The 14,834-nt window shown below is 43.1% G+C and overlaps 1 protein-coding gene across 2 annotated transcripts in view; it reads left to right on the top strand.

The window, feature by feature from the left end:
- Nucleotides 1-9,250, top strand: part of NUCKS1 (nuclear casein kinase and cyclin dependent kinase substrate 1) — a 35,159-nt gene extending 25,909 nt beyond the window's left edge. Inside the window, exons 5-7 of one of the 2 annotated variants that reach the window (XM_082702119.1) lie at nt 1,283-1,435; nt 2,288-2,437; nt 3,733-9,250. In XM_082702119.1, the coding sequence (XP_082558245.1) occupies nt 1,283-1,435; nt 2,288-2,437; nt 3,733-3,932 (503 nt within the window). In that variant the 3' untranslated portion in view covers nt 3,933-9,250. The remainder of the gene's footprint in view (nt 1-1,282; nt 1,436-2,287; nt 2,438-3,732) is intronic. The other variant, XM_082702120.1, reaches the window with a different exon arrangement.
- Nucleotides 9,251-14,834: the final 5,584 nt, after the last annotated feature.

Raw genomic sequence — 14,834 nt, 5'->3', positions numbered from 1 at the left:
ACTCTAAAGTGGGGAGGGGGTGGAGATGAACTCTGGGGTAAAGAGCAAGCAAAGGCTAGTTTCACCCCTCCCTGTTCCAGCTGGCAAGTAGTCCTTCGAAACAGTAGCCGCAGAGAAAGCTTTCTTGGTAAGCATTTAAACTCAAAAGAATTAATAGAGACTCCATGGCAAATAAAATGTTAAATCCTGATTGCTTGTTGGTATTTCTATTTCTGAATTTAACTCTTCTCAGTACTGAGGGTTTATTTTCGTTTTGACCTGCACTCCCCTGGTTTTGTGTCCTGCCTCCCCCTTTAAATGAGATCACTGTTATGAGCCGTTACATGGAGGGGTAGACAGAGTTCCACTGAATTCACGCCACTGAGCTGTTTGCTTTCATTCCTTTTCTAGCCCGTTAACCTGCCTGCCTAAATTGTAAAGAAACGTGTTTTGTAACTTAGAACAGTATCATCGGAAGACAGTCTTCCCCTCTTCTATTTAAAAATATTTTTATAGGGGCGCCTGGGTGGCTCAGGGGGTTAAAGCCTCTGCCTTCAGCTCAGGTCATGATCCTGGGGTCCTGGGATTGAGCCCCGCATCGGGCTCTCTGCTTAGCAGAGAGCCTGCTTCCCCCTCTCTAACTGCCTGCCTCTCTGCCTACTTGTGATCTCTGTCTGTCAAATAAATAAACAAAATCTTTAAGATAAATAAATAAAAATAAAAATATTTTTCTAGGGGCACCTGGGTGGCTCAGCTAATTAAGCTTTCGACTCAGGTCATGATCTCAGGATCTTGAGATCAGGGTCCCTGAGTCTGGGTGGAACCTGCTTTAGATTGCGTCTCTGCCCTTCCCTGCCTCCACCCACCCCCCACCCCACCCCTGTGCTCCCCACCTGCCCCACCCCCCCACACGTGCATTCTCGCTCTCCAAAAATTCTGGCTTTAGTTTCTAAAAACCGTGAATATAGATTGAAATGTAATTGATAATTTTAGGGCAACACAGTGATATAAGTTTAAAATACATTACAGGAAGCATATATTCACACCTAAATCAGCTTCATGACTACTTAAAACTCCATGCCTACGCTATTTTTCTGTGCAATAATGAGGACATAATCTTTCTCAAGTTCATTCTTTGTATTTTAGCTCCTCTTTTGTATATTTTGTAGGCATTTTTAAGGATAGACTTTACCCCATTTGAATGAAATGAAGCTGCAGGTTCTGTCTCATACTGGCTTTTCTAGTCAGCCGTCCGATAAACGCACAACTCCTTGATCGCTGCATTGTAACTTTGATATTACAGAGGACAGTGAAGATGAAAAAGAAGATCATAAAAATGTACGCCAGCAACGGCAGGCAGCCTCTAAAGCAGCTTCCAAGCAGAGAGAAATGCTCATGGAAGATGTAGGCAGCGAAGAAGAACAAGAGGAAGAGGACGAGACGCCATTCCAGGAGAGTACGTGCCGCTGGCTTGGTACTTGGGTGGGGACCAGAGTCTGTGACCGTGACCTTGACTACTTCTGCATTCTTGTGGCTGCCAGACGTTACAGCCAGCCCCTTAAATTCGGTATTTGCTGTCAGAAGAGATGGCTCTTTTTGATACTGGTTGATATTTTAAGAGCCTCAGGGATTCTCTTGATTTTGATGTCCATTGCTTGAGCTCAACTACTAAACCAGCAATTGTTAGAGTAACAGTTACATGGTGGGTGTTGTGATGAAGATTTGTATTTTGGCTTCGGAGCCAAAGGGGTAGACCTCCTCCCCCAACAACAACAACAAAGTGTTAATAGCAGAATTTAGGTGTTTCACACGTTGCTCAGATTAATAAATTGTATGATTTTTGCTTTGTCTTTAGCTTTCTCGTTTCATTTATTCATAGTTGGACCAAAGACACTAAATGGGTTCTGTTTGATTTCCCTGGTCTCCCCAGTACTATAGGGGAACGAGGGAACTACCAAAAGTTGTTTGATTAAAAAAAAATATTCGGTGATATCTTCAGTTTTTATTCACATTAAGTTTTATCTCTTCCTGTTTTCAACCGACTCTTTAAACAAGTCAGTTCTGCAACGTGTGTGTGTGTGTGTGTGTGTGTGTGTGTGTGTGTGTGTGTGTATGCGGGCGCTAAGCCCCGTCCTACATGTAGGGCTGGTGAGGACTCCAGCCAGACTGGCGGCCCAGCTGCCCCCAGAATCCGAGAGTGTTTGACTCCCAGATCCCATCCTCCCGTCATGCTTAGCGCTGTCTCCCTTCATTCCCTTGGAAGGATGTATACATTAAGTTGGACGTTGAACTTCTTCTTTCCTCTCAGAAGATTCCGGCAGTGATGAAGATTTCCTAATGGAAGATGATGATGATAGTGACTATGGCAGTTCAAAAAAGAAAAACAAAAAGATGGTCAAGAAGTCCAAACCTGAGAGAAAAGAAAAGAAAATGCCCAAACCCCGACTAAAGGCCACAGGTGAGTTGTCTACAAGTACAGTTAAATGGCTGCTTTGAAACATTTCAAGGAGCAGTAAACTTTCTCTACAGAAATCCTTCATTAGGCCTCGGCATTGACCACACGCCTCACAAGAATAAGAATTCTGCAAGGATCCCGTCTTCCACACTGGGAGGGATGTCTTACTTGTTAGGAAGGCCAGTGGCCCCTGCAAGAGTCTGGCGGTGCAGCACAGGGTTTGCAGCAACCCGTCGCCCTGTGGTAGAAACACTCCAATAGTAGAGCTGTGCCTGTGCTTTTTCCTGCCCATATCACAACCCCAGCAACTAGGAAAAACCTGAAATGGGGAAAATGCACACCCGTAATCACAGATTTCAGGCCTCCGATGTGATCCTTACCCCATCCTTTGTGCTAGAATAAAACCACACTTGGCAGCTTGGATTCATTTTCTTGGAGCCGTTGTGAGTGCTGCCAGTCTCCTAGTCACAGCTTGAAATCAGAAAGCTAGATTTGCTTTGTTTTTTTTTCTGACAGATAGAACTGGTGATTTTTTACATTTTTCACTCGTTATTTCTTACGGCTGGGAATCACAGGGTTGTCAAAAGTGACTTGAGGAGGGCACCTGACTGGCTCAGTGGTAGAGCATGTGACTCTCGATCTCGGTTGTGAGTTCGAGCCCCGTGTTGGGCTAGAGTTTACTTTAAAAATAAATAAATAAGTAAATGACAAATCCTTGGAAGAAAGGTTTTGAAAAATCTGATGACTTCAGTTTCTACTCACATTGTTGTATCCATGCTTTTTGAGCCGCTTTTTTTTTTTTTTTTGACCCACTTGTTAAACCTGAGTTTTATCATAAACAACCTGTGTTCACAAACCACTAAGGATAATATGCAGTTTCTGTAGCATCCTGTTTCTTTATTATAAACATCACTGCTAACACAGCACCATAGTGTTGGCAAGAGTGATCGGGAACCAGTGCCCCCCTTGATGTGTAGTCAGCTGGGCTGTGGTCCTTACAGATTTAATTCTTTTTTTTTTTTTTTAAGATTTTATTTATTTATTTGACAGAGAAAGATCACAAGTAGACCTAGAAGCAGGCAGAGAGGGGGGAAGCAGGCTCCCTACTGAGCAGAGAGCCCGACGTGTGGCTCGATCCCAGGACCGAGATCATGACCTGAGCCAAAGGCAGAGGCTTAACCCACTGAGCCACCCAGGTGCCCCTATACATTTAGTTCTTAAAGTTTTGTTTTGTAGCTGATTTTTTTTTTTGAATATCTTTTCTTCTTTTCCCCATGTTGGTATTTTTCTTTTCCCAGTGACGCCAAGCCCTGTGAAAGGCAAAGGGAAGGTGGGGCGCCCCACAGCTTCAAAGGCATCAAAGGAAAAGACTCCTTCTCCCAAAGAAGAAGACGAGGAACCAGAGAGCCCTCCAGAAAAGAAGCCCTCGGCAAGCCCTCCACCTGAGAAATCAGGGGACGAAGGGTCCGAAGATGAAGCCCAGTCTGGGGAGGATTAAAAAAGTGATGGTTTGGGGAGAGATTTTATTAAAAAAAGGAGAAAAAAAAAAAAGAAAAAAGAAAAAGGGGGAAAAAAAAGAAAACCTACTTAAGATAGAACATGGTTTTGGCTATGGCTTGACTCATGGGCTTTCAGTGCTTTTTTCCTTTTCTTAAAAATAACATTCTCTCTCTCTTTTTTTAAGAAAACCATTGTAAGTTTAATTTACCTTTTTGTCTGTTGGTCCTCTCTTCGCCATCACCCATCTTTCCCACCGCTTCCCAATGAAAGCCATGTCAGAATAATCACTGGATTGACGGCTTTACCTTTTTATTTTTAATGGAAGGTATACCACAGTTGTAAAGCAATAAGATTTGAGATGAACACTACGGAAATTTTGCTTTTTTGCTAAATGGTAGAAAATGAACCATAATCAAAAAACATAGAAGGGTTTTAGTTAAAAATGATTGCTTCTCTCTCTACCTGGACTTAAAAAAAATCAGCTGTCATCTAATACAAGTTTATATGTCTATATACATAAGTATAGATGTCTAAAAAATCATGATGTTAAACTTCCCACTGATGGGGCAGGTAGGACATAAAGATGAATTCTGAATTGTTACTAAAAGTATTCCTATTTTTTACCTTGGGGGCAAGGCAGGGCATGGTGTTACCTGACCTTGTTTGTGGGTGTGGTTTTTGGGGGGGATGTTTTGTTTTTTGTGTTTTTTTTTGGGTTTTTGTGTAAATTTCATCACTTATTATCTCAAAGAGACCCGGAGCCAGTGATCCTTTTATCCTGCTACAGTCTTTCAGGAACTTTAAAAGAACAAGAAAAAAAAAAAAAAAGAAAAGAAAAGGCAAGGGCCACCAAAACTTAAATCAGTCTTGATTTCCTATTTCATTCTCTAATGGTTCATGTTTTTAAGTATATATGTATCTATTCTGTTTCTTGGATAAAATTACCAAGGATCAAAAAAAAAAAAAAAAGAAAAGAAAAGAAAAGAAAAAAACCTTTAGGATTTAAACAGCAAGATCTATACACCAGAGTGGATTTCTTCTTAACTGACAATGTTTAGGTTTTAAGCAAATAAAGTACCAATTAATGTGAAACTCAATCACAAAGACTTGAGATTTTTCCTTTATGAAAACAGAAAATTGAAATTCTTTTATGCCAAAAATGTGCATTCCGATCCCATGAACCATGCTCTGTTTTTATTTGGGGATAGAACACTTTTCTTTTCACATACCTATCCTCCCACTTCCTTGTAGACACATGCAGTGCATCTCCACTTCCTGCTCCTACTAGGGTCCCACTGCATACCCCATCCCCAGAGCCCGCCAGCTCTGCTCTGGAACATGATTTCCCCCAGCCTCTCTCTGCTTCCTTCACGTTCTGTGCTTGACTAAGAGGAAGTGTGGTAAAGGCCACTCCCACACCCTTCAGTTTGCTTTTGTCCCTCTCCTTGTGCTCCTGCTTTACTGCTCGCCTTGCTTAAAGCAGAAGTTTCAGGGGCTCCAGGCCAGGGAGACCATGTAGTTAGGAGCCCATGTGCCGCTGGGAACAGACTGTCCATGCCTTACGAAAGTAATCAGGAGATAGTTCTGTAGGTTTGATCCTCCATATCCTGATAACCACGAGCTCATGGGAGCAAGAGTTAGGGGGCTTAGTGTGCTAATATGTTGAAAAAAAAAATAGTGAAATTTAACCTCTGCCTTCTTATGTAGGTGTGCTGCTTCGGTATCTTAAGCGGTTTTCTTTCTGTCTTTTATGTTAGAGCATGTTTTTCTCTCAGACCACATGGCTTTCTTGCAGATGTTCCTAGGACAAAAGGTTATTTAAGGAATATTTTTACTCTGATTTTTAAGACACTTTAAAAACTGTCCTTCCTCTGTGACTTTTTAAAAATAACACCCAGTGGCAGAGTCATTTCACTGTTGCACACTTGTGTGTGTTAGAGAATGAATTTGGAGACTTTAGTACTTGGCCAAAAATGCGAAACTTGAACGTATGTTTCAGTTGGATTGTTATCTTTCATGATGGTTAACTTTAGAGTCATGAACTTTGTAATGAGGGGGATAAAGATTATTCTATTTGCTTTAGTGGGTTTTCGGGTATCCAATTTTAACAAGAAGGTTCGCGTTCATTTAGTAACAAAAGACCTCTCAGTGTTTCCGCCATGCACTTCTGTTTTTAGGGGTTTGTAACTTTTAAGTCCTACATTCCTAGTAACATTTGGACTTTTCTTAGATTATGTTTCGTGAAGATGGGGGGGGGGCGGGGGTCTTTTAAAACTTTAGCCTCGGTATTTTATGTAACTTGGTCTCTTTAATATGTTAATCTGCACTAACATCTCCGTGATATACGCTCATTCTTTAGAGGTAATCTTGTCTTCTAGGTGACTTGTGTGCATTTGGTTGCGATCCCTTTTTTAAAAAATTAATTCATGAGATTGAAAAATGTCTTCTATATTTCTAATGGACTAGACAGAAGGATCTGTGTCCCCAAGTGAGACAGGCTCTGAATGACCTTTGTTTTCTCCACTTTTTATTGATGATTGAAAACACTCGGGTCTTCCCCTCCAATCATGCAAGCATGCAGGAGGACAGCTGTGGTGTCTCAACTGGAAATAGGTGCTCAATAGACAGGCTTGACTGATTGCGACATCAGAACCGGGTCACAAGCTAGAAGCTGACAGTGACTGGCCATTGGCACCACCCTTGACTCAACTCCCGTTTCTCCCTCTAGCGTGCCTATGGTGAAGTGGCAAGAGCGTCACTCACGGTCTTGTTTGCAGTGCTCAGGAAGTGGGATGTTCACTGGCAAGGTGCTTGTTCGTGGTACCCGATTTCTCTTAGCTCTTCAGTTTACCTCTGGAACATGGATCTCGGCAGCTATGCTGACTGACACTACATTCTTACCATTCTGTATTTCCAGACGTCCCCTCCCCAACATCCCCCGCTAGAAATGCGTAGCTTGGATCTTAAATCCATAACTTGCTGCTGCTTTTAGCTCTCCCCACCTCAGATTGGAATCCGTGGAGCGGCCCCCCAGGAGGCACATCAATTTCAGCCATAGTGGGTTTGTCCTGCTTTCTTGAAACATCTCTCCCTTTCATAGCCTCACCCGCTATGGCGTCCCTGAAGGGAAATTAATGGGTGTGCCCTTTAGGGAGGTAAAGGTGGGAGTGTTTCCCTCCGGAAGAAGAGTAGTTGATTTCCCCACCAAGGAGCTTGGATATTGTCCCCCTCCCCCTCCGCCACGGTAATTGGTTTGCTCCGTTTCAGTTCTCAGTTCATACTTCTCCTTGGCACAAGTTGAAAGAGCATTTTTTTACAGGTAACAAATCAAGGTGGAATTTGAGGTTATAATCCAGTAAATGACACTTGTGAATATGGTCCGCTAGACTGAACTTGACGCCTTTAAAAAAAATCTTTTATCCATGAACCTACAAGTATCAAGTGGATTTTGGCTGACTGGTTGGGAGAAGGAGGTGCTTTTCTTTAAACCAGTTTAGAAGATGCTTTGAGCGTAGTAGGTAGGCGAGGGCAGAATTTACCAGGAGCAACAAGGGAAGCTTTTTATAAAAGATCATGTGGCCATCGTTGCTGTTCTAAAGAGTGGGGGGTTGGATTTGACCAGTTCTTTCTGTTCCTGCATCACCAGTAGCTGCACAGTGAAGAAAACTGTCCCCTTGGGAGTTTGGGAAGAGCAAAACCTGGGCTCAGCTCTTTCATGGCAGTCACGTAACTTCAGCAGAACAAGTTAATAGACATTTCCTGCCACAGGATAGAGAAGATAAAACAAGCTGTTTGCTCTTGGGGTCAGAAAATTGTCCTCTCTGTGCATAGAGCTGGGTTTATTACAAAAGGGACTTAGTTTGAATATTGGGACATCAAGGTATCTATAGCCACGTTTCGATCTACAACCCATTCTCCCTTCATCTTGGGATAAACTTGATACAAAAGGACTCTCTGAATCCCAAATCCCTAAGTTACACCTTTTTTCAAAGCCTAATTCACAAAATTCACAGTGGTGCTGACTGTGTATTAACCACTATTGGGTAAGGTCCTGTCAACCTGCCTGTTGCCATGCCAATGGGGGGAACTGAGCTGATGACATCTGTCTGAGCTGGTGGAATGCCACCATTGTGCATATACTTTGTACATCAGGGGTGAAGGGAGGGTTTTCTAGATTTATGGGGGGAGGGTAAAATTGGGATTTTTTTTTTTGGTTGTTCTTTTTTCAATGGGGTGTAGGGGTATAGTACTCAGCTTATGCTCTAAATAACATGTATAAATCCCCCCCCCCGAAGTATTGTGTGTGTGTGTGTGTGTGTGTGTGTGTGTGTGTGTTTGCATATGTCTGGCAGTAAACTTTTGTCTTCGGGAAATTAGTGAATTCTTTTCTTCTTTTCCTCCAGAAGTATTTGTTACAAGATTTGTAAATAAGAGCTCTAAGTAGAGTTTGTTTACCATGAACATGTTGCAGCAAACCTTATACACCTAATTCAAGCAAGATTTAAAGAAGGACTTGAAGACTTGCCAGGTTAAGCAGCAGCCAAGTTCTCAGTGATTGTTTGCCTTGATTCATCTTTCAGACTTCGTTTTGGCCATCTCTAAAACTCCCAGTCTTCCTTGATTTTAGTTCTTAATCTTCTGTGTTCTGAGCAGGAAGGATTATAGAGAGGAACCTGTTTAAATGTATTTAATTAGTCCATGGGCTGAGACGGGGGGGGGGGGCATCCCTTTCTTAATACTACAGTGTTGCTAGGTCCATGATCAGACGCCAGGGGATGGGCATCCTTGTGATACCTTCACGGTGCTGACAGACGCAGCATGGTACTAAGGAAGTTAAAGTTTGAATGTAACCACTTTATTTAAACGATTTTTTTAATTTAAATGAAATGAGGTTGAAGTGAACATGATTTTGTTGACCATGTTCGTGAATTATAGATGCAACGTGCATTGGTAGACTTGTGTGATGGTCTTTTGTGACACTTAATTTTTACATATCCCAGTCTCTGTATGTATCTGCATAGACAAAGAAAAACTCCTGCTTTCTTTTACTGAAGGGTCTCCAGGACTGCGTGTCTGCTCCTGAGCTCTGTTTTGAGTATGTGTATCCTTTGCTTGTATTTTGTATTAAAAAAAAATAAGAAAAAGAACCCTTTATTGTTGAGCATGTTGGCATTGTCCCCTTTATTTTTTTTTTTTCTCTTTTTGGGACATATGAAGCAAGTTATTCTTTCTCTGTATCTTTTTTTTTTTTCTTTTGTAAACTTTTTTGTTTTGTTTTGTTTAAAAATGGCTTTATAAAAGGGCTTTTATAACCCAGATGTGTGCTCTGTGTACTTCTTACAACACTCTCCAGCGAACACACTCATGATACAGTGATGACCTTGACCTGTCAGCTCCCAGTCCAGCCTGACTTTAGGGGGGAAACTACTTCCTGAATGAATTCTTTAGAAACTAACAGTGACTATCACTGTTGTTGGTGACAAGAAAGGCATGTCTTGGGGCCCCTGGGTGGCTCAGTCGTTAAGCATCTGCCTTTGGTTCAGGTCATAAACCCAGGGTTCTGGGACTGAGCCCCGCATCCGGCTCCCTGCTTGCTGGAAAGCCTGCTTCTCCTCTCCCATTCCCCCTGCTTGTGTTCTCTCTCTCTCACCATTTCTGTCAAATAAAAATCTTTTAAGGGCGGGGGGTGGGAGGCTATGTCTTCTCTCAAAAGTCAAAAGGAGTAATTAATACTTAAAAAGTGTGGAATGAATAGGTAGTAGATTCCCTAACTTCTGATAATCGGGGGAGCACTGGACTGGGTGTACAAGGTTTCCTAGTTAGCATTTTTTCCTCATGTTCACAGCCAAGGCTATAAAGTTGTGGAAGGCAAAATTCTTTAACAATAATATATGGAAGAAGATAATATTTATACTCAAAAATCAGACATTATGTTCAATTTCAGATACCCATATGGACTACACTAACCTGCAACTTAGAGCTAAATATTAGATACATGGTTTAAGATCCCTGTTTAGAATTGGGCTGATATTCTAGCTATTGGGGTTTTAATTCTTTTCAACCTTTCCCCTTGTTTACATTCTTGCCTTGTCATCTAAATATTGTAATTAACATACTAACTCAGCTTGGCTTTGAAATGAAATGCTTTCTGCATGGTGTTACCGATCAGTGACTAGATAACTTTATTTCTTACAGAGAGTTTGACTTCGGGAGAACCAGCCACTTTTCCTCAATAGTCTCTAGGTGTTGCGGGGCACGTGGGTGGCTCAGTCGGTTAAGTGTCCACCTCTAGATTGCTGTTCAGGTCATGATCTCAGGGTCATGAAATCAAGCCGCGTGGAGGGCTCCTTCCTGGGCATGGAGCCTGTTTTTTAAAGATTCTCGTTCTCCCTCCCCCTCTGTCCTTTCCCACTCTCCCCACTCCTGTCCCTCACGTGCTCTCAAAAAATATATCTATATCTATTATCTATATCTAGGTGTTTTGTGATTAACATACCAAATTTCTGTTTCAGTACAATGCTGGAGAAATGTAGTCTGGTGTAAGGAATTTCAAAAACCATCGGGAGGACAAACATCAGAGGCATAAATAGACCTGCCACTCCCTCGTCTCCTGTCCACGAGCATTACCACACCGTAACCAGACACTGCAGATATTCAGCACTTTACAATAGATGGAAGGGTTTCTGTCTACATAATACTTCACTGAGTTTTCCCAACAACAGACTGGCCAGATGTTTGTTGTTCCTCCAATGTCGTGGCACAGAAACTGGTTCAGGTAGGATGTGGTTTGTCCTGGCTGGTGCTGGGATACAACCAGGCTTTGAAATCAGGTCGTTAGCTCTGTGTGCTTTTGAGTGGTCACAGCCGTTGTTTCCAAAACGGGCCCCCACTATCTTGTATAAGTGGACCCCACGCTTCCTTCCTGATAACCTTTGGACCATTAGCTGAGCTCTCACTAGCGCTGATGACAGGAGCCCGTCCAATAACTAACATCAAAGATTTAAAAGGAAAAATTTCTTTTCGGTAAGATATGAAAATTTATTGTTAATTTACCTTAAAGTCCTTGTACCCCTAGATATGAAGCTTCAAGTTATTTAAAAGCTTTTATTTTCTGGTTATGTCTTAAGATAGTGACTATGGAGGACTGTAATTGTCATCTTGGCTACACACACACACACACACACACACACACACACACGGCCCTTATCCTCTGCCAGTAGAGGGCAGTGTCTGCCCTCTATATACTGAGCTAAAGGCCTTGTGCGCCCCCCCACCCCCCGCAGCTCATTTTTATTTATTTTTATTTCTCTTATTTTGTTATTTTTTAAAATGAGCTCTAGGTCCAGCTTGGGTCTTGAACTCACGCCCCCGGGATCAAGACTCACATGCTCTACTGACTGAACCAGTCAGGCATCCTCCCAAGTCACTTTTAGGTACTGTCCCCTCGTGCTCAGTATCCTCTGTATCAGGACGTCCTCCCACCTCCTTGCCTGAGACCGGTTCTGTGATCTGTCTGCCCACTTCACACCCAAGGGTATGCAGCTGTCGTCTGTTCTCTATTCTAAGTGGGAAATGGTATCTTGATTCATGCACATCGGTCTGCTTATGTTCTCTTTTCACAACTCCCGAAATCTACGATGATATCCCAAAATGAAAGGATATGTTGATATTTCAAAATGCAACTGTGAACTCTCAGCCCTATTTTGAAACAGGTGTTATCTTTTGAAATTGCCCTCCAGCTCAGAAGCCTTGTCTCTTGCACAAGCAACACGAACACATGTTCGCATAAAATGAACACTGGAACTTGTTTTCAAGGTAACTGTGGTACCTTTTGTTCCTTTATCTTGACGGCATGCGTCTTGTTCCCTCCATTATCTTAATAGAATGGACAGGCGCCCATTCTCACATGGTTTGGCCAGGAGAAATCAGCAGCATTCATGGGTGTGCCCTTGTTTCAGTAAGAAAGTCCTGGACAAATATTGTGAAACCAACGCCTTCCTAATTCCAGGGTCAGGGAGTGAGAAGGTGCACCCAGAGTTTCCATCCTACTAAAGCAAATGATAACTTAAAAATATGATAGCAGGGACACCTGGGTGGCTCCGTGGGTTAAGCATCTGCCTTTGGCTCAGGTCATGGTCCTGGGGTCCTGGGATCAAATCCCGCATCAGGCTCCTTGCTCAGCAGGGAACCTGCTTCTCTCTCTGCCTCTGCCTGCCACTCTGCCTGCTTGTGTGCGCACTCTCTCTCGCTGAGACAAATAAATAAATAAATAAAGTCTTTTTTTAAAAAATATGATAGCAAAATGTTGGAAATAATAGTTTGGGTTGACTTAGCTCTAAGGTACCACCTGGAAATGATTTATCCAAAAATTTGGGCTTTAAGGAATAGGTTATGGCAGATTGTGTATATAAGACTACTATTAGTAATATGTTAGCTATTAATAGATAATGACATATGTAGAGAACACACATGCAAACCCTTTTAGCAGAATGTGTAAGTCCTAGGCCGATGTGAACCGTAATGCATCTAATAGGTGTACACTTCCCACCTCAGGTAGGAACAGGAATACATAGTCTACATGTGGTCAGAGCTGCCCCGACTACAAGAGATGAGGGTGGATGGTTTAGGCTCTGAAAAAGGTAGGAGGTAATTGCAGCAAGAACAATGATGGCCCAAACCTCTAAAGAAGATGCCCAATTCCGTAATTCTAGCTGACTGGCTATGCGGCAAGAAGTGATTCTCATCCACAGTGAACCAAGCGTGTGTAGTGACAGAATCAATAACAGGTGTGTAGAGACAGTGACATTGACAAACATGTATGCTCTCTTTGGTTTTCTTGTTCGCTCAGTCAGCCTAATGGAATAAAATACTAAGCCTTTTTTTTTTTTTAACAGTATATTTTTTTCTAAGATTTTATTTATTTATTTGACAGAGACACAGAGACAGGGAACGCAAGCAGGGGAAGAGGGAACAGGAGAGGGGGAAGTGCATTTCCTGCTGAGCAGAGAGCCTGATGAGGGGCTCACTCCCAGGACCCCAGGATCACAACCTGAGCTGAAGGCAGCCGCTTAACAACTGAGCCACACAGGCGTCCCATGAAGCCTTCTTAAAATGTGGTCATACTTCTAAAGTCTGTAACAATAATGACATAGCAAAGCTCTTTTGTAAGACTCTCTTTTTAAAAATTTTTTAATTTTTTAAAAAGATTTTATTTATTTTTTTGACACAGAGAGAGAGATTACAAGTAGGCAGAGAGGTAGAGGGAGAGAGAGAGGGAAGCAGGCTCCCTGCTGAGCAGAGAGCCTGATGCGGGGCTGGATCCCAGGATCCTGAGATCATGACCTGAGCTGAAGGCAGCCGCTTAACCGAAGGAGCCACCCAGGGGTCCCTGTAAGGACATACTTCTTCAGTTGAGGACTCGGGTCGACATTCTGCAGCGATCTCGGAACAGCCCAGGGCTTCAGTGACCTAACTTCATATCTAATGCATGCCACATCTCAGTTACAAACTCCAAGCCCTGCCTGTTTGCTCTTCTTCTCCTGCTTCTGACCTCATTTACCACTATCTCTCCTCGCCTTCTCTTGTTTTTGTGAATGAACGGTTTCTATGGGGATACTGTTTCTGGGGCAAAAATATTGTTTTTTTTTTTTTTTTTTTTTTTTAGATTTTTTATTTATTTATTTGACAGAGAGATTACAAGTAGGCAGAGAGGTAGGCAGAGAGAGAGGAGGAAGCAGGCTCCCTGCTGAGCAGAGAGCCCGATGCGGGACTCGATCCCAGGACCCTGAGATCATGACCTGAGCCGAAGGCAGCGGCTTAACCCACTGAGCCACCCAGGCGCCCCTGGGGCAAAAATATTGTTTATCCATGAACCAGGTATGCCTACAAGTGGTTGGGGAACCTGCTAGCCTATGGACAGCCACAGCGCTGGCTCGAGGACAAGACCAACAGCATTTCCTGGCAAACCTGGAGCAGCGCGGAGCTGAGCTTGCCAAGCTTCACTGTAGGGGAAGTGCTGGTGTGAATGCGGTATGCAGGGTAGACCCGGGCATCTCGGTAGAGAGATCAGCCGTTGTCCTAGGCCTACACAATGGGCCAGTCTTGGGCCATGGGAGAAACAGGCCATGCCTCCTCTCATCTCGCTTTTCCTCACTCTCTCCCCACGCCCTCAAGTGAAACAACAAGACCTATTTGGTTCAAGGGCCACTCAGTCTTCTCCAGGCATCACACCACCCTGAGAAGCAGGTGCCCCACTCTGGGAGATTCAAGTCTAAGTGCAGACAGTGGAGGGGCCCCTGGTGGGCTCAGTCAGTAGAGCATGTGACGCTTGATCTCAGGGTTGTGAGTTCAAGCCTCACACAGGGCATGGAGATTACTTTAGAAAAAAATTAAGAAATAAATAATGCCAGACAGTACAAATGGGAGATTCCAGAACACTTGTTGCTTCTAGAGATCCCCTCGAATTCGCCAGCAATATGTTTTTTTAAAGATTTTATTTATTTAGGGGCACCTGGGTGGCCCAGTCAGTTGAGTGTCTGCCTTCAGTTCAGGTCATGATCTTGGGGTCCCAGGATAAGCCCCGCATCGGGTTCCCTGCTCAGCGCAGAACCTGCTTCTCTCTCTCCCTCTGCTGTTCCCCCTGCTTGTGCTCTCTCTCTTTCTGTCAAATAAATAAATAAAATTTTTTTTTTAAATAATATCTTTTTCTTAAAGATTTTATTATTTGGGAAAGCACACGTGCAAGTGAGACAGAGACAGAGAGAGCATGAGCAGAGGGGAGGGTGAGAGGGAGAGGGAGAAGCAGACTCCCCACTAAATAGGGACCCCGGTGTGGGACTTGATCCAGAACCCCAGGGTCATGACCTGAGTCGAAAACAGACACTTAACCAACTGAGCCACC

This window comes from Mustela nivalis, assembly GCF_964662115.1.
Source record: "Mustela nivalis genome assembly, chromosome: 16".
Lineage (NCBI taxonomy): Eukaryota > Metazoa > Chordata > Mammalia > Carnivora > Mustelidae > Mustela > Mustela nivalis.
Note: the sequence above shows the minus strand (reverse complement) of the source record. Positions and strands in the feature narration are given on the sequence as shown.